General features: G+C 42.0%; 1 protein-coding gene across 2 annotated transcripts in view; it reads left to right on the top strand.

Moving 5' to 3' along the window:
* Positions 1-11,394: 11,394 nt before the first annotated feature.
* The window catches only part of Rad23b (RAD23 homolog B, nucleotide excision repair protein), a 42,482-nt gene continuing 34,047 nt past the window's right edge, over positions 11,395-19,829 (top strand). The window contains exon 1 of one of the 2 annotated variants that reach the window (XM_020184644.2): positions 11,395-11,525. In XM_020184644.2, the coding sequence (XP_020040233.1) occupies positions 11,460-11,525 (66 nt within the window). In that variant the 5' untranslated portion in view covers positions 11,395-11,459. Of the gene's footprint in view, positions 11,526-11,932; positions 11,951-19,829 lie in introns of those variants that run through there. The other variant, XM_074051323.1, reaches the window with a different exon arrangement.

The following is a 19,829-nucleotide window of genomic DNA, read 5'->3' as shown; positions in this document are numbered from 1 at the left end:
AAAAGGAATGTGGAGTTGCATAAAGGATACTGTTTAAACATAAAAAAATGCCAACACCAGGCCTTTGACCCAATAGCTGGCTGACTGTGCCATGAAAACAATTTTCCAAATGCTAGTTAGGTGACTAATCCAAGAAAAGTAGTGTTAGGGGTATTCATGTAGAATGAACAATGCTTTGATGCATATAAGAGTTGAAATCCTAGAAGAATCACCTACATGGCTAAAATGCTTTGCCAAAGATTGTAATGAATGTAAACTCACCAGCGGACGATAGAAATATCACTCTCATCCATTCTTGATATTACTGGAGGTTATTAAGTCTTAATTGTTTAATATGTAACAATAATATCACCTTATTTCAATTTGCCTTCTTTAACCAGCAGCTAAGTTTTCCTTTTATTGTTAATTGAGCACTTGCTTGGTTCCAGGCACAGGTACTTTAAAGAATGTGAATGATGGCTAGAGGCATGGCTCAAATGGTAGAGTACCTGCCCAGCAGGTTATGAGGCACTGAGTTCTTGAAAAAGAAAGTGAATGAAACTAGGTATGGTGACCCACACCTCTAATCCCAGCACTGGGGAGGCCAATGCAGGAGAATCTCAAGTTCAAGACCAGCCTGGGCTACAGATAAAGACCACCTGTCTCAAAAAAAAAAAAAAAAAAGTGAATGAGCAAAGCAGACAAAGATCCTTGTCTTGTAACAGAAAAAACACAACTCTAAACAATAAATTATGTAGCATGCTACTAGATAGCTTTTTTTTTTGGTTGTACTAGGGGTTCAACTCAGGGCCTCCTGCTTTCTGGGCAGGCACGCTACCACTTGAGCTTTTGAACTACTCTGCCAGCCCTTTTAACATTGGTTATTCCATGCCCTGCCTGGTTTAGGCTGTGATGCTCAGATTTGTGCTTCCTGTAGCTAGGATGGCACTGTGCCCAGCCATTGGATTAGATGGAGTCTCTCAGACTCCTTGCCTGGGCTGGCCTTGAACTGTGGTCCTCCTGAACTCCAACTCCCAAGTAGCTAGGATTATAGGCTTGAGCCACCATGCCCAGCCAAGATAGTATATTTAAAGGAGGGTGGGTTGGGTAGGGTCAGGAGAAAGCAAGGATAAGGAGCATCAGAGAATGCTAGATTGGGAAGTGTTGGGCATTTTGTCATATTAAACTTTGTGATCAAAGGGTCAGGACAGGGTTGATTGAGAAAAAAATGAGAAGCAGTGAAGGGAAAGGCAGATATCCATGAAGAATATTTTAGGAAGGGAGGACAAATGCCCTAGCCAGAGGGGGACATGGTCAATTGGAGGGACAGCAAGGAGGCCAGAGTGGGTAGAACAGAGTATACATGGGGACATGTACAGCTAATGAGTCAAAGAAAAGAGGGGAAGACAAATCATGGAGGCCTTCTAGACCATTGTAAGGACTCAGGATTTTACTGAGTGAAGCAGGGAGTCATTACAATGATCTGATTAAAAAGACCTGCCTACTGTGTTTAGACTAAATTACTAAAAGACAACAGTTAGAAGCATGTTGGGCCCGTGAATGGAGTGATCATGGTGGCAAGGATGAAGGCTACTGGGGGGAGGGGGGGTGCCTTGGCATGCACTCGCACCAAGCTGATATAGCTATGGTCACCTCTGAAGGTCCAACCTTCAAGACACCAATGCTGAATTCCCAATATGGCACTTCTTTGAGAGATCAACTGGCCTGTCAGTGGTGAATTGACTGCATCAGGCCCTTTGCATCCTGGAAGTTCACGAACTTTGTTCATATTGAAGTAGATGTTGTTCCTGGCATGTTTCCATCTTCTGCCCATAGAGCTTCAGTCTCTACCACCATACAGTTTAGAGTGGTAAGCATAGCAGAGAGTGAGAGGAATAGCATCTCACCCAACACAGAACCTGACCAGGGACCCACTAGGAAGTGCACTGCCCAGATTACCCTTTAAGAAAAAACTGAACCGGAGGTGTGGCTCAAGCCAGAGTACCTGCTTTGTAAGCATGAAACCCTGAATTCAAACCCCTGTCCCACTAAGAGAAAACTTATCTATGAGACTTAGCTGCGGGAACTGCAGTTAGCTGTCAGCTCTTCCTGAGCAGTCAGGAACCAGAGCATGGTAGACATAGCAGAGTCCAGCAATTTTGTCCAAACAGTGATTGCTATAATAGGCAGTATTTACTCTAGAGCTGCCCATTGGGTTGGCTGAGACTTTGTCAGAGCTACACCATAATGTAAATTGTTCTCTGCCCAATTCTCCTTCCTTTCCTATTTTTTTGCACAGGAAAATCAGTATTATGGTTTGAAGCCTTTCCTTGCAAATTCTGCTTCATCCCCTTTATTTCTCACAGTTGATACCACTCCCCCACCAAAAAAAAAAAAAAAAGAAAGAAACCTCAGTGTTTACTTCCCCAGGGATTTGAATTTACATAGTGATGGAATTTCTTCTAAATAAGAGATTTCACTGGGCTAAGAAATTTAGGGTGTGGGTAGCAGGAGGTCTAAGCTCGATGATAAAAGACTGTCAAATATCAACTGTTATGGCTGAAATTGTATGAAATTGTTTTTAAAAAGTATTTTTGAATTGTGGTATGCTTCTTAAATGCTTTTAATAATAAGTTATAAACTTTTATTATAGTAAGAAAATATTTTTGTACTTAACAAAATGTCACCATTCTATAAACATCTAGAATTTAGAAAGAAGTTTTATGAACATAAAATTTGTGCCATAAATCACGAATCAATTTATAAAGGATGAGACATTGGCAAGGGTACATATTGTGGTATTTTTATTATTGTTTTTGGTAAGACTGGGATTTGAACTCAGAGCTTTGTTCTTACATAGCAGGTACTCTCTAACACAAGAGCCGTTCCTCCAGTCCATGTTGCTCTGGTTATCTGGGAGATGGATTCTCATGAAGTATTTGCCTGGTTGGCTTGGGAACTGTGATTCTCCCAAGAAGCTAGGATAACAGGTATGAGCCACAGGTGCCAGGCACATGTTGTGATTTTTATTTTTACTTGTGGTACTAGGGAATGAATGTAGGCCTATGCATTCTAGGCAAGGGCTCTACCACTGAGCTACCTCCCCAGCACTGACATTTATTGTTGTGTTCTTTCTACTCTGGTTTTGTGGTCTCTCTCTTGAGAGTGGCCATAAGCTAGAGAGCCACTAAGAGAGCCCCATGGGGGGTTAGGTTCTGGTATACCTGTCAGGTAAGACACAGTGAGATGAAACCAAAATGTACAAAACAGAAGACATTTATTGCTTACAGTTCCCAGAGAAGTTAGGAGTGCTAGCAGAAGGTCTATAAGAAGTCTAGAGGCATTAGGGAGTGTGATCAGCAGGTAAGGAGTGGGATTGGGGAAATCTATAGGGCCATGAAGTTTGTGGGTGTTATCCCTTAGGCTTTCTCATAAGGATTGGATAGTTTGAAGAAAACATACCCAAAGGGAAGGGAGAGGTGCTTATTTGCATGCTTCTGGTATTAACCATTAGGTTTTGGTTTTTCTTTTGATTATTGTGGTACTGGGGATTGAACTCAAGGCCTTGCACTTGCTCAGCAAGCACTCTAACACTTGAGCCATGCTCCCATTCAACCATTAGGTTTATTGTAGTGCACAGCTGTGGGATATAGGTTTTGAGAAACTGAGATGAGGAATAAGCAGGCTATACTGCAAACGACTACGTAAGGGAGAAGTTTTAACTAGGCAAAAGATGATGGGGTGCAACTGGGTTTCAAGTAACTTGTTTCAGATCTAGAAGTGGATGCTGAGGCAACAACTTTATTCAACAAATTTATGACAGTATGTGCTTTTCCTGTGGAAGGACTCAAGTTAAATACTGGTATTTTTCTGAAGAGGATCCAGAATCAGACTTGATTATATTTCCAACACAATGCCTAGTCCAGAGTAGGCACTCAGGGAGTGTTTGCTGGATAGACTGGTATGCTGCAGAACACCTGACTAATGAGTCAGGGTAGACACTTGAGTAAGGACTACAGGATTGAAGGGAGATCCCTAACACAAGGTAAGTCTTAATTTGGTAAGTCTCTTGCATCACACATTAACTCCATAGGCAAAGCCTGTCCTGTCAAATCAACCTTCAATAAACCCAGATTCTATTCACTCCTTACCATGTGGGTGGCTTCCTCCCTGACACAAGTCACCACTCTCAACTGGTTATTGCAATAACTTCCTGACTGTTCTCTCTACATCCTTGCCTCCTCTAGGAAGTTCTTCATACAGAAATCAGAGCAATCCTTTCAAAACATAAGCCACTTACTTCTCTGCCTTTAAGTCACCAATGACTTTCTGTGTTAGTCAGACTTAAAGTGTCTTTACCAGAGCTTTCTGCTCATTGCCCCATTTCCTTTATTTATATCTCTAACATCATCGGCTTCCCTGGCTCCATCAACTGACATCTTTGGAACTGCACGCTGACTTCTTTGCTTCTCTCTACTCTAGTATCTACCCAATCCAGATTTTTCTTGATTAGCTTGTATATCAATCTGGATTTCAGCAGAAAAAAAATGATGTCACATTCAAATTAGGTATTTTATGAATTGAATTGCCTCCTCCCTCCCCTACCAAAAATAATAATAAAAGATACATGGAGGACCCAAAACCCCAGTACCTCAGAATGTGACCTTATTTGGAAATGAGGTCGTTATAGATGCAATTAACTCGATGAAGTCGTACTAACATCACTGATGGTGAGTCCTTAATCTAAAAGTTATGTCTTATTTTTTCAGAAAAACCCCATGTCTGAGAATCAGCTACCAAAGGTAGAAGAAGCCAAGAAGCTGAGGAAAGGAGGCTAATCCAAAATTGAACAAAATGCAGTTTATTAGGTGTTATGGACAGAAGGGTGTTTTGGGAGGCAGTAAGACAGGAGAATTCCTGTACCCCAAGGTGAGAGGAATGGGTTTATATGCTAAGCTAGCCAAAGGCAGGCCTCAGCAAATCTGAATGAATCTGGGCTTTCTCAAATATTATGAACATGTCAAACATTCATTAAAAAACAGTCCAGGTCATGTACAAACTGCTTAAAAGACTATCTAATGACTGTTTTTATCCTGGAGGATCTGGTCACTTAGGTCAGTGGTTGGTTAGGTTAAGCTGGATCCCTCCACCTTGTAAAAAGAGACACAGGGACACAGACACAAAGAGTGAGTGCATCACATGACGATGGAGGGAGAGACTGACCTGTTGCAGCTACAAGCCAAGGACTGCCATGAAACCACCAGAAGCTAAGGAGAGACAGGGAAGACTTTCTTCCTGACAAATTCAGTGAGCACAGCCCTGCAAACACCTAGATTTTGAACTTTTAGCTTCCAGAACTATGAGACAATAAAATTTGGTTAAGTCTTTCAGTTTGTGATATTTACCTACATAGCCCTAGGAAAGTAATACAGGTGTATTCCAGGAAGACATAATAAAGAGAATCTTCACAGCAATGTGGGAGAGTACAGGGAAGCTACAGGAAGAGTGCAGGATCCTGAGAGCAAAACAGTGCCTTTTTGGCCTGATGGGGTGGGACAGGGTGCAGCTACAGAATCTAGATGAGCAGCCACCCTACAGAAGCAAGGATCCAGTGTCCACCGCACTGCCGACCACCAAAAGGAATGAGTTCCCCAACATCCCTCCCCTCTCTCTCTCCCTCCTGCTGAGTCTCCCCAGGAAGCCAGCTGAGGTAGTCCAACACAGGTCAGCCTTCTTGGGGCTAACTGCTGGGAGGAAATAGAGAAAGAAAAAATAATGGGGGCTGGGGAGAGAATGACATGTCTCTCACAACATTCCTTTTCCTGAGCACTACTAATCTTCATGTGCTTTTCTTCAGAAAAAGTGTACTTATCATCATCAGATATATTATATATACATTTTGATTTTTAGTTTCTTCTCTGCTTATCTAATCTATTATCCTACTAGAACACAAATTTGAGAATTTGTTTTGTTCCCTACTGTAACCCAGAACCTGGGACAGTTATGGAGAGAGTCTCAAATATTACTTGCCAAATGAATGAATTGTTTAAGTTTGGCATTTTTATTCTGCTGCTACAGTTTAGATATAGTTTGAATGTGTCTCCTAAAGGTTCACGTGCTGAAATTTAACTCCCATTGTGAGATATTACTAAGGAGGTAGAAACTTAATCCAACTAAGGTATTTAGAGTTGGGCCTTTGGGAAGTGATCAGAATTAGATAAGGTCATTAGGGTGGAACTCCCATGACTGAATATAAGTGACTTTATAAAAACAGGGGAAGAGATCAGGCAGACTGATACTTATACACGTCTGTGCCTCTTCCTATGTGATGCCCTGTGCCACCTTGGACTCTGCAGGCAAGAAAGTCATCACCAGAGGAGGGCCCTGGACCTTGCACTTCCAGAACCAGGCACCTACCTCTTTTCTTTAAAAAGTTACTCAGCCCCAGATATTTCATTATAATACAAATGGATTAACACACCTAGAATTTTCTAGGTCATCTTGTTCATCTCTTGTTCTCTCTGAAACCATCTGACTGATATTGAAAAAGGCAAGCAAAATTCCTTGGCTTGTTACCAAATATTTGGAATCCACTACTCCCTCTCCTACTTTCATCTTGGCCTAGTAAGTGTGCAGGAGAGACTTGAGGCCTTGCTGACAAGCACTTCATCTTGGAAGTCTTTGTGTTGTCGCATAGGGATGAGGTCTTACTATTTAGCATGTGAACTGTGTGACTCTGGGTTCAGACAACTACACACTATAAGGACTCATACAGTCTACCAACCTGAGCTACTGGCTCAAGACTGGGTATGTCTAGCATACAGTTTTTCTAGAAACTAAAAAGAAAACATAAAATAATTGTATCTTAACACTACACCTTAGAAAATTATATGGAGTGAACATTTTAAACTGACACTTAAAATTTACTGTTGTCAAGACTATTGGGGGGAGTATATTCCTGAATATAGCTAGAAAGCTTCTAAAGACACTCACAACAATGCTCACTTCTAAGGGGGAAGAGGACTTTAATTTCTACACTGTGTTGTTTTCCTTTGCCATCAGCAAGAAAAACCTCTTTTTAAAAAATATGTGCTAATGTATATGGAAAGACATATATCCCACCTCCCCTCCCTTTTCTTCTGCAGACAGATAGTAGTTGTAGCAGGACAACAGGAAGGTTTTAATATAATAACTTCGTACTGCATACTCCAGTTTTTAAAAAATATTTTTGCATTTTCTTAACTAAAGTGACTTAACTATTTTTCAATCAACACATACTGTACACGTACACTGCTAGTCTTGCACACAACAAGACTGACGCGACACCTGGCCTCATGTTGCTTACGACTGAGGTGGGAGTTGGTCAACATATGCTACTGTGCACTCCCTGTGATCAGACACTGTTCTAGGTGCTAGGGAGACAGCCACGAACAGTGAGTTCCCTTGCCAAGAAGCAAGTGCCTTGCCTAGAGAAAAGGCTTGAGCATCCAGTTTTGTGTATGGGAGCATTCTGAATTTCAGATTTTCAGATTAGGGATGTTTACCCCATAGTCTGTGCAAATATTCTAAAAAAAACCCTTGAAATTTGAAACATTATGGGGCCCAAGCTTTTCAGATAGGGATACTCAATCTGTATGTATTTATATTGTTAAATTTGCTGAAGAAGCCTAAACAACATAAGATTTGACTTGAACTCTGTTGTACGCTTCTGTTGTTCTAACAGAACACTGAAGACTGGGTAATTTATAGGGAATAGAAGTATATTTGGCTTAGGATTCTGGAGGTTGGGAAGTCCAAGGGCATGGCACGGGTATCTGGTGAGGGACTTGTGCTGTGTCACAACATAGTGGAAGGGAAGCAAGCACATGCAAGCCAGAGAGCCAGCTAACTTTTATCAGGAAGTCATACCCACTCCTGTGATAATGACACTAATCCATTCATGACCTAATCACCTCTTAAAGACTCCATCTCTTAATACTTTTGCAAAGGCAATAACCTGAGTTTGAAAGAGGACAGTCAAATCATGGAGAGGACCTGGGTATGGCATAGCTGTATTCCCAGCACTAGGGAGGCCAAGGCAGGAGAACATGAGTTTGAGACCAGTCTGTGCTATATAGTAAGATCCTATCTCTAAAAAGAGCCAACAAAAACCACAGAGAAGCTGGGCCCTGATGGCTTAAGCATGCAATCCTAGCTTCTTGGAAGCAGAGCTCAGGAAGATCGCTGTTCGAAGCCAGCCCAGGCAAATAGTTTGTGAGACCCTATCTCAAAATACCCAACACAAAAAAGGACTGTTGAAACGGCTCAAGATAAGAGTACCTCCCTAGCAAGCATGAGGTCTTGAGTTAAACTCCAGTGCCACCAAAATAAACAAACAAACAAACAAAACACAGAAAAGAACCTGAACATGGAGAAGTATTAGTCATTCAATTGTTTGGAAAGACAAGAGTTTCAAGCTTAAGTAACTTCAAGTACAAAGGCCTGGAGGACAGAACCAGCTTAGCCTGTTTGAGGATGAAAGAAAGGTGGAAAAGATGGCAGTGAGTGAGAGGGAGAGAGAAGAGATGAGTTCATAAAATTTGGCACAAGTCAGATCATGTGGGCTCTCAAAGGCCAGGAAGAGGACTGGTGGGGTGACTTAAGCGGTACAGCGCCTGTCTTGCAAGCATGAATAGGAGCCAAAATCAATCTTTCCTCCTTACAAGGTTGATTATCTCAGGTATTTTGTCACAGTGATGGAAGTTTGACTAACAAAGGTATTAAGCATAAATGTGACATGATCTGATTCATGATTTAAAATGACCACTTTGAGGTGGTGCATGCCTATAATCCCAGCACTCAGCCTGGGTTACATAGACACTTTCTCCAAAAACAAATCAACAACAATAAAAGACCACTTTGGCTGCTTGGGAGGTTATTAGGGGAAAACAGTGGAACTAGAGACTAGTTAGGAGGCAGGTGAAGACTAATGAATTTGTCTATGGTTCTAGAAGTAGAATGGAAAAGAAAATTGACAGGACTTGGTAATTGATTGGATGTGGTGATTGGGCAGGTGAAGAAGAAAAGTAAGCTTTTGTCTGAGTACCTGGATAGATGGTAATACCATGAACTGAGATGGGGAAAAATAGGAGAGGAACAGTTTGCAGGGGGATGAGAAACTCACAATTGTTCACTTTGGCCATGCTATTTTTCAGAAGCTTGTTATATTTCAAATGAAAACATTATTTAGGCAGTTGGCTAACTCTACAGCTATACAGAGAGGTCTAGGTTGGAGGTATTTCAAAACAAGGGACAGGATGAGATCGTCTGGTGACTAAAAGTAGATACACAGGAAGGACACAGTTCAGGGAGATACATGGTATGAACCAGGAAATATCAGGTGGGTGGAAGTTGGTCAGGAGAAATTCCATGAAACAATTACATTCAAGCTTCTAGAATCCATGGAAAACCAAGCAGTGATATTCTTTCCACCAGATACTACGCTAGAGAAGTGAGTTACAATTGGCCAGTTAGTGGTCTAACTGTAACTGTCTTTCATAATCATTTTAAGGCAAATATAACAGGGGACCCTACCAAGTGACAGCACAGAGCAGTTGCAGTGGCTCACTCCTGTAATTATAGCTACTTGGGAGGTGGAGATCAAGAGGATCATAGTTTGAGGTGTGCCCAAGCAAAAAGTTAGCCAGACTCCATCTCAACCAATAGCCGGGTGTGTTGGTAAACATCTGTCACCCCAAACATAAATAACTAAAGCAAAAGGGCTGGGGACATGGCTCAAATGGCAGAGCATCTGCAAGCGCCTTGAGTTCAACCCCAAATACCAAAACCAAAAAAAAAAAAAAAAAACCCACAAAAAACAACAATAAAAAAGGCATCACAGTCAGGAACCCAAGGAGCACCGACTTTGGAATCCTTCTCCTTTTCAAATTCTAGGTCTGGCACCTTCTACTAGCTGGGTGACTCCAGTTACCTTACTCAACATTTCTAAGATTTTTGCATGCATTATTCCATTATTCCACTCCTTCCTCCGTCAATCAATGAGCCAAGTGACATTATCTCCATTTTAGTGCTAAGGAAACAGAAGCACGTTCATTCATCCCACTAACAGTTACTGTGTGCCTGCAATGTGCTAGGTATGTTTCTTAGATGCATGGGATATATAGATGAACAAAACAAAATTCATGCCTTTGTGCTGTTTCAGTCTGGGGTTTAGAGCAAAGGGAGAAAGATGATAAATATACATATTACCGTATATGTAAATTATACGGTAATCAGAAGGTGATACATATTGTAGAGAAAAAAATAGAGCAGGATAACAGAACCTGGTTAAATTGCGGTTTTAAGGTAGCCAGGGTAGACTTTACCAAGAAGGTAACATTTGAGCAAAGACTGGAAAGAGGGTAGCCAGGCAGCAAGTGCAAAGAAAGGTTCTTCGTGGGGAGGGAGGGGGCACAAATGCCTACTATCTACCAACAATCTCACCCGAGGGAGAGCAAGGCAGAGGTTGATGTATCCAGTTCTGGACGAGATGGGGAACCACCATAGGGCAGTTCCGCTCAGTGGAGTGACATAACGGCCTCCGTTTGAAATCCGTCCTTCTGTTTAGGCCCAAGGTCCCAAAGCTAGTAAGAGTATACAAAATGTGAATCCAGGCCGTCCGGCTCCGGCATTAGAGAAACACTCGTCACCACAAAGGCTCGCCCCGTGGCAAGCGCCCGGTTAGGGCTGGCCCACTACTGTGATCACCACGATCTTTTCACGTACACTCCCCCCGATCTACCGCCCTCGAGGTCCCCTGCTCCAGGCTCAACGTCCACTCAGCGCGATCTCCACGTAGCTCTTCCCGGGCTACGGATTGCGACAACCCGAGCAGCTGGGCGGAGTCTGGACGGACGTAGGCGGAGTGGCTGTGGGCCCGAAGCGCTCCGGGCTGCAGACGCGTCGCCGACGCCCGCCGTGTACGCATGCGCACGCCGAATCCGGCCCGCTGACATTCCAGAGCCACCGGCTGCCCCGCCCCCAAGGCCGGGACGGAGTTCTTGGCTGCGCCTGCGCACAGTTTCGCCGCACCTTGCGCCTGCGCACTTCGTTAGACCGGTCCCATCCCCCCAGGTTTTTCTGGTGGGGGAGGGGGCACGTCTCGGCGAGTCACGGTGATGGCGGCCACTGTCCTGTAGTGAGGTAGCGGATTCTCTGCTGATCTCGAGGAGCCTCTCGCGTTTTCTGCGGACTCAGCGGCCGGCGCGTGAAGAAGCACCGTGACCCGAGCTCTCGGGGAAGGCCGCGGACACAGCGGCGCGGCCCGGGTCGTGGGCTGGGGGAGAGGCTCCGCAGGGCGAATGTGACAAACCCCCACCCCCACCGTCTTCCTCCCGAGAGCGCGAGCAGCCAACGCGGGCGACCCCGGGGCCGCCAGGCCACAGACCCCGCCCAGCGGCCAGCACCCGGCGCAGGCCCGGCAGCGGAGTTGCGGCGGCACCATGCAGGTCACCCTGAAGACCCTCCAGCAGCAGACCTTCAAGATCGACATCGACCCGGAGGAGACGGTACGCGCGGCGGTCGGGGACGCGGGCCCGCGGGGACGGCAGCGGAAGCGCGCGGGGCCCGCGGGGCCTCGGCGAGGGGCGGCGCGCGGGCGGCGGGCGCGGTTGGGCCCCGACGGCTGCGGCCGGCGGCGCGGACCCTCCGGTGACTCCGCGGCCTTTGTGGCCGGACGCTGACTGCGTGGAGGAGCACAAGCCCGCGGGCACCGGAGGCCTCGGCCCGGAGCGCGTGGTCGTGGGGCCGGAGGGGGAGGGGAGGGGGCCCGGCCCGGCCTTCAGGTGCGGGGTGCGGGGCACAGGTGGGGGAGGGAGTTGTAGGCGTCGCCACTACCCCTGCGGGAGGACTGGTTAGGCGCTGGAGTCGGGTTGGTAACTCGAGATGATAAGCCTTTCACAAATGCCAAGTTCCGTCCGCAGCCGTGGAAGAGGTGAGTGGGGAAGGGTGGTGAAATTGAAAATGAATCCTCCGCATCCCCCTGCCGTCCCGTCGATTTGTTGTAACCCCTTTGTCGTTTTACGGTGGTCCTGCAACCACCGAACTCACACCCACGCATAGATTACACGCCGAGGCCTTTTGGCTGTGAAGATTTTTTTTTTTTTTTTTTGCCTATTAAGAGCCCTTCAAATCCAGGCTCAAACTCATCTCCAGATTTAACGGGTTCTCTCTCTCTTTCCAAGTCTTGGAACCCTGCGCTCTCCCCCGACTCTCCTAATAGTTTCAGGAGGTAAAAAGAACATAAAAACTTTTAAACTCTATTGCAGTGAATACCTTAAACTCCACAAGCCTACCTGATAAATTCCAGTGCCATCCTAGGCATTTCTGATTGCAAAAAGAGACTGTGTTGGAGCTGATACAACCTTATGCCAAGAATATCAAAGTGTGGATTTACTCGTATGTTCCGAAGTTGTGATGCTGTGCGCCTTTAAGATCGTCGATGCTTAGTTTACACCAGCAACTTACTGCCCACCTATATTTTAAAAAATAGTTGGTTTTACCTTGGATAGACATTAGGGGCCTTGTTGTTAATTAAGTAGACCCGAGTTCCATTTGTGGCTCTATAACTTGTTTGCTATGACCTTGGGCAGCTTACTCTGTTTCATCTTCTAAAATAGAAATAATACCTGCAGAGATGTGAGGATTAGATAGTATTTAGTTGGTGGTCCATAAGTGAAATCTATTTAATCAGTAGATACCTTTGAATAAAGAGAGTGCTATGTTTTACCTATCTTGTTCTTCTAAAGTCTTCACCATCTTTAATTGTAAGAAACGGAGCCGTACCCAACCTTCTTGGAATTGTGGCACAAAATTTTATTTCGAGTTATTTCATTATTTGTAGACATATGCTGTGTACTAAATTCGTAAAGGTACAGAAAGTGGCAGTTAGATATGAGAGACTTTTAAGTGTCTTTAAAAGTAATTGTCAACACCCTGTGGTCAGATATTGGAAATAGAATCTTTTTTTTGTTTTTTGTTTTTTGGCATTTTCTTTAGTGCTTAGTGTGTGTACTAGTAAGTTGAAGGATGAAGGTTAAAAGGCAGAGTTGATTTTAGGAAAACTCTAAAATGCGTCTTTGGCATTGGCTTTTTGGGATAATGTTGGTGCCACGGAACTTTTATCAGCTTATAATTTAGAATTCATTCCAGAATTGCTGAAACCAGAAGAAGGTGTTCTGTTTTGTTTCGTTTCGCTGGTAAGTGTGTGGATTCATTGCAGTTGTGCAATGAATCCACACTACATTGAATATGTGTGCTCTGTAAAGCTTGTATAGCCCTTTAGGCACTTAACACTTGTTACCTTAGAACTAATACCGTATTTGTATAAATTCCTAATTAAATTTACTGTTTTCCAGTTTATTTCCAGGGAGTACAGTAAGTTACAGTTTCAGAAGTATATATTCAGTTAGTGTCGTCTTCAACTTTTTGTTACTACTTGAATAAATATAATTTGTTGCTATTAATACAGTGTAAAAACTAAAACTAGAGAGTGTTTTTCAAGACGTCTGTTTTAATTTCAACTTTTTCCCTCACTGTGCTGAGGATCCAACCCAGGGTCTCATAACACATTAAGCAAGCGCTCTACCACTAAGCTACAGCCTTAGCCCTTAGTTTTATTGCATACCGAATTTTAATTAATACTTTCAATACAATGTTCAAGAATTCCAATAAAAAGTATAAATTAATAATGTGTGACACTAAATTAAGTGTCTTGTTTCTAATTTGTTGTGAAACATGTAACCAGGGATATTAGGAATAGAGCTAAAATAAAGACAGGATTTTAGTGAGACCTATAAGGGTATCTACAGTTTACAGATTTTGACCTGAGACGGTTCTGGTTGTTTAAGGTTTGACGTTCACTTTTCACCTAGAAGTGACTAAAGAAATTAAATAACTAAGATACTTTATATAGAGACTTATGAGCTTGAGGTAAGCATAAGCAAAAATGAAAGAAAGGATTGAGAGAGAAAGAGGAATTATGGAGTGATTCAGTTATTGAACATGTAAATGGTTAGGTAGCTCTGTTGGTAGGAGTGCAGGGACAAACCATTTCAAACATGGTTTGAGTCTTCTCAGCTTTATTCGCCTTTTTGAGGCTCAATGACTGAAGGGCAGAGTGGGAAAAACAAGGCAATTTGTTTTTAATGTTTTTATTGACTCTAGTGTGCAAAAGTTGAAAGTCCCGATTCCCCTTTCTTACAGCTAGCAACATTTTAAAGATTGTTACCTTTTTGGTTAACCTTTACAAAGGTCTTTTTTTTAAATTACATGATAACAATGCATCCCCCTCTTATAAAGTATTCATGTAATAAACAGTGGCACATGTTGCATGTGAAGTGGAGAGATTGGCATTTTGTGATATTTTAAGTAGATGATTTCCTGTGGAAAATATTGAAGAAAATTTAAGTAACCTACATACTAAAGCAATGTGAGATGCCTGATACACCACTACTCTTACAAAATTCTTAAAAATTCTGCATTTGATAACGTGGACATTTATAGGGAGCTGAAATTTACATGGTTTAAAAGCTCAGATTTGTTTTGTATTGCTGTAGATTAAAGTCAGTCACATTAAAGAATAAGATTTTTGAGATAGCTAATACAGTACAGTATTTTATTCTACTACTGAATTGATGACGAGAAAGAGTTTTTTTAATCTTGCAGTCTGCTGACCCTTGATGATGATTATGTCCTAAAATAATTAGGGGAAAATCTCAGTAAGTTTGTGATCAGTTTAAATGTAAAAGCTGAAATGTGGTTACATTAATATGTAAGTGACACTAACACTATACATGTTATGTTTTTGATAAGAAAATTAGGAAGATAGTTTTAATATGTATAAATAGCATATTTAGTGTGCTGTATATTAATTTGCAAAGAATTACCTCACAATAGGTGCTGGTGGCTCAGGCCTGTAATACCAGCTACTTGGGAGGCTGAGATCAGGAGGATCGCTATTTGAGGCCAGCCCTGGCAAATAGTTCAGAAGACTGTCTCCAAAATAATCAGAACAAAATGGACTGGAGGTGTGGCTCATGTAGTAGAGCACCTGCCTTGAAAGCACCAAGCCCAGAGTTCAAACCCCATTCCCACCCAAAAAAATTGTCTCACTTCAGGGTTTATCTCTATGATGTTAGGGATTATTATAAAAAACTGCTTTAGTACTTGTTCTATATACAGTATTTGCTAGCCATCACTTATTAGTGATTTGTTCCTGTTTTAGTTTATTATATTTTCAATTTAATCGTGCTGGATACAGTGTTTTACTACAGAAGTGTTCTAGATTATTAAGGCCTTGAGTGGCAAATATATTAAAATACCATATCATAAGGCTGGGGCGTGGCTAAGTGGTAGAGGGGCTGCCTAGCAAGAGTGGGACCCAAATCCAAACTCCAGTACCACCCAAAAAAAAAGGTTAAGAATCAAAATGCCATTTCACAAAGTGAAAAAAGAGTGGAAAATCTGGTTTGGTTTCTGGCACACTTTTGCCCTTTCAGTGTCTAGCACACAGTAGGCATTTAATAAAGATTTTTTTGAAGGAATACATTATTTAGGTAGATTGTCTAGGCATTGATCCCTTGGTGTAGTATGTTTGTTTGCATGTAAATTCATTGATTTAGAAATAATTGTTGAGTGCTTACATGTCAGGTCACTCTAGTGGAATAAGACAGTCAAAAAATTAAAAAACATTTAAAGACCTAGGTAATGCTAAGTGCTTTGCAGAAAAGTTGAAATAGGGTGCAGTTATGTGATAGTGTTTGAATGGTTAGTTTAAAATTGACTAGTTACAGAAGTCCTTTCTGAAGAAAGTGACATTTAAGCTGAGATCTGAATAATAATGAGTACTGAGAGGAGGAGAGTATTTACTGTTGGGGACTGTTAAGGCAAAGACATTTAAGAACATGTTTTGGGAATCAAAAAAGTGAGGTAAAGTGGAGGAGAATAGAGTTAGGCAAGGGGCCAGAGCACATAGGGTGTTAGTCTTTTAAGTCTTTCAGAGTGAATGGGAAGCTTTTGTAAGCAGCGAAGTATTTCATTTATAACTTTCAAAGACTACCTTGATGCAGTATGGAGAATGGGTAGTAAGGTGGGCAAGAGGAAAGTTAGGAGACTTGTGCAAATACTTGGACTTGTGCACCTGGGACCAGGGTAGTGGGAGTGGCGATGGGATGGGATATGTTTGGGTATAGATGTGAGGATTCTTTAATAGGTTGGAGTAAAGGAAGTTGAAAAATTGAGTAACCTAAATTCTACTATGTAAATTGTGTGAATACTTGCGTTCTTTACTAGGGTTTGAAAGACTTGAGAAGAGCAGAATTGGGTTGGGGTGGGAACTCAAGATTTAAGATGCTTATTAAACATTCAGGAAGAGATAATATTTGTTATGAGTTTGAGTTACAGAAAAAACTTTGGGCTGGTGAGTAGCTAGCGTTATTATATGGTTACCTTCAATCTATGGGACTGGATGAGATCTATAGCAGTCTTTTGAGTGCCTTTTCCTTGAAAGTTGGTCCCGAATCCTAAGTTATCCTTTCTATGTAATTAATTTAACTTTTGTGTTTCCATAATTATGGAATCTTAGTGGAAATGTTGCTTGGTAGTAGAATGAGACTTAGGGCTGAACCCTGGAATGCTGTAACATGCAGAGAGGAATAGAGATCAGTCAAGGAGTAATCTTGAGGTTGGAAGAATTCAAGAAAAGAAAATGTTTCAAGGAAGAGAAAAAAGGTCAACCATGTCCAGTGTTTGAAAGGTCAAAAGTAAGAGCAGAGACAATATCTTTGGTGTTGGCAGTTTGGAGGTCATTAGTGACCCTTATGAGCACTTTCCTAAGTAAAGATGGATCCAGAAGTGAGATTAAAATGCATTAGATGTGAGGAAGTAGGAATAGTACCTATGGATATACAGTGTTACTTGTCCATATCCTTTTTCCTGACATAGCGGTTTTTATTTGTAGATTTACAAGTACGAAGTTGAATACAGTAATTCTGAGCTTTACAACATGTTAGGTATTGTTAAAAAATAAATATTGTAAAAAATATATAATGGTGTATATCTTAAAAAGAAGAAATGAAAACTAACATTGAAAGTCCTTGGTAGTTTCATTATCCATGAAAGATGGTCTTGTCCATCCCTTGGCTTTCTGTTCTTTAATCTCTTCTTATCCATTGATCTTCTCATACTTTACCTCAAGTATTCAGTTCCATGACTAGTAACCACCCCTCCTCATTACTAGTAACTGGCTCTTCTTCATCCCTAGTAATTTGTTTTTTTCTTCTCATTCTACATTCATTCTCTCTTGATTCCAACTCTCACTGGCCCATACTCCCTCATGTTATCACTTCCACCCTTGCCAAGCTAAAATCAGGTCAGTGATTAAACTTACTCTCTTGGAACAGTTAGCATAGCATGACTGCAATAGCATGACTGCAGCCGGGGTGCCTGGGTTTCAGTCCAGCCTGAACTATTTGCTCTATGACCTTGAGCAAGTTACCCAGTTAGGGCTGTTTCCTCATCTGTAAAATTTGGGAAATAATACTGAAAATACTAACCTTATCGGGTGTTAAAGGTTCATTTGGTTTCCAATAATACGTATATAGTGTTTAAGGACAGTAACTGTGCTTGGCAATATGGACCCATTCTGTTTTGAGAGGCACGCATCCTCATACCATTTCTTTTGCTTGGAAAAAACCTTGCTTAAATTAATCTTGGAGTTTATTCTTGCCCCTCTGCAGTCAGAGACAAAAGCATAGCTACGTAGACTTATCTAACTTAAATTCATGGGTAAAAACCTTAATTGGACCAGGAATGTGCTTACCTGTTCGTCCATTCACTCTTTACCTGCCACAGGAAGATTTTATTTTCAGCTGATAACCCTAGTGTTTTTCTTACTGAGAATTTTGAAACAATCAGGACAGAGCTTCTACATGTCCTACTGCAGCAACCAACCCGCTATCCTTCACTTACCTAGGGATGTCTGCCTGTTGGGGGTGTGCTACTGAAGGCTAATTCCCCCCACTGTATCCCACCTCTTGCCACCTGTAAAGGACATCTGTATTATATTTGTGTAGCAATGAGCAGAATACCTGAGAGAACACCAGAAGGGAGGAATGATTTACTCTGCTCACAGTTTCAGAAGGCCCAGTCCATGGTTGCTTGGTCCCATGGCTCCATGCACTTGGGCAGAACATAATGGCAGCAGGAGTGTATGGAGGAGGAGGCTGTTCATCTCAAGGTGGACAGGAAGCAGAGAAGGGGGGCAGGAAGTTAGTAGAGACCAGGTGTAACCTTCAAAGGGATGCCCCTGGTGACCTACTTCCTTCAACTAGGTCACCTCCTAAAGTTTCCAGAACCTCCCAAAATAGCTACTAGCTAGAACCAAGACTTGAATACATGAGCTGGTCGGGAGGGGACAATTAATATTCAAACCATAATAGCATCACTCCATTAGATCTGTTTATTTTCTACACCATTGGGTTTTCCATTTCTAGAGTATGCAGATACTTATTTCCATCTGAATGAGACCCTTCCATGCCTCCACATCTCTTCTCAGCTACCACCCTGTATCTTTGCTCCTTCTCACAGCAAAACCAAAAAGCATCTCAATTCTCTTTACTTTTTCCACATCTTGCTCTTTTAAATACATCAGACTGTTGTTAAACTAAAGGGGGAGTGTATGTCTGCTCCTCTTTGTACTTGATCTTTATCCTTGAGCATAATACTTTAAAAATATCTTTCTTCATTTGTAAAATGAAAGTAATAATAATTGATTTTTTGCCTGCCTCAGAGTTGATACAAAAATCAGGTGAGGTCAAAAAATCAGGTGAGGTCATGGGCCTAAAAATACATAATGAATTAATTTCTGGTAATCTTTGAAAGAAATGTGCTAAATTTGAGCCTGTGATAGTAAAGTCCTGCTAAAGGACATTATACCATCTGTTCCTTTTTAGATAAATTCCTTGTATAGTGTCTCAGAAAGGCAGCTTCACAATTGCATGAATCTTATTTTTTTTTTAATTTTTTTTATGCATTCAAGTATTACGTTTTTTTTTATTGTTTTATTATTCATATGTGCATACAAGGCTTGGGTCATTTCTCCCCCCTGCCCCCACCCCCTCCCTTACCACCCACTCTGTCCCCTCCCTCTCCCCCCAACCCCTGCATGAATCTTATAAACTCCAAACACTGTGAAAACAATGCACCAGTAGAGTTAGATCAGCTACAAATAACTGATACATATGAACAAGTCCTAGATGCTTCACCAGGTAGAGAAAATTATTTCTCAGTTCCTTTCCCCCACACACTTCTGGTTGAATTAGATATGTCATACTTTTCTCCTTTTTCCTTCTTTTGGTAAGATCTTTTCTTTTAAGAGATCATTTTTGCCTACATAGAAACTTCAAAAACTAATAGGTATCTTGGTTTTGTTTTGGTGGTACTGGGGTTTGAACTCAGGGCCTCATACTTGCTAGGCACGTGCTCTTTGAGCCACAGCTCCAGCCCTGCTCTTTGTATTTTCTAGATAGGGTCTCATGACCTATATGCCTGGACTGACTTTGAACTACGATCCTCCTGATCTCTCTGCCTCCTGAGTAGCTAGGATTATAGGTGTGAACCACTGTGCCCAGCTTCTGTGTCTGTGTTGGTCTTGTTGAAATTATACTATCTGGAATGTATTTTAGAAGTGATTAAATTGGCATCTGTAGGTTGACCTAGAAATCCATTTTCTGCAGAAAAAATGGATTCTGGATTTTAAGTAATAGCCTTTTGGGCCATAACTCAAATTTGAGGGTTGCCTTTATTTACTGTCT

The sequence above is a fragment of the Castor canadensis genome, chromosome 13 (assembly GCF_047511655.1).
Source record: "Castor canadensis chromosome 13, mCasCan1.hap1v2, whole genome shotgun sequence".
Classification (NCBI taxonomy): Eukaryota; Metazoa; Chordata; class Mammalia; order Rodentia; family Castoridae; genus Castor; species Castor canadensis.
Note: the sequence above shows the minus strand (reverse complement) of the source record. Positions and strands in the feature narration are given on the sequence as shown.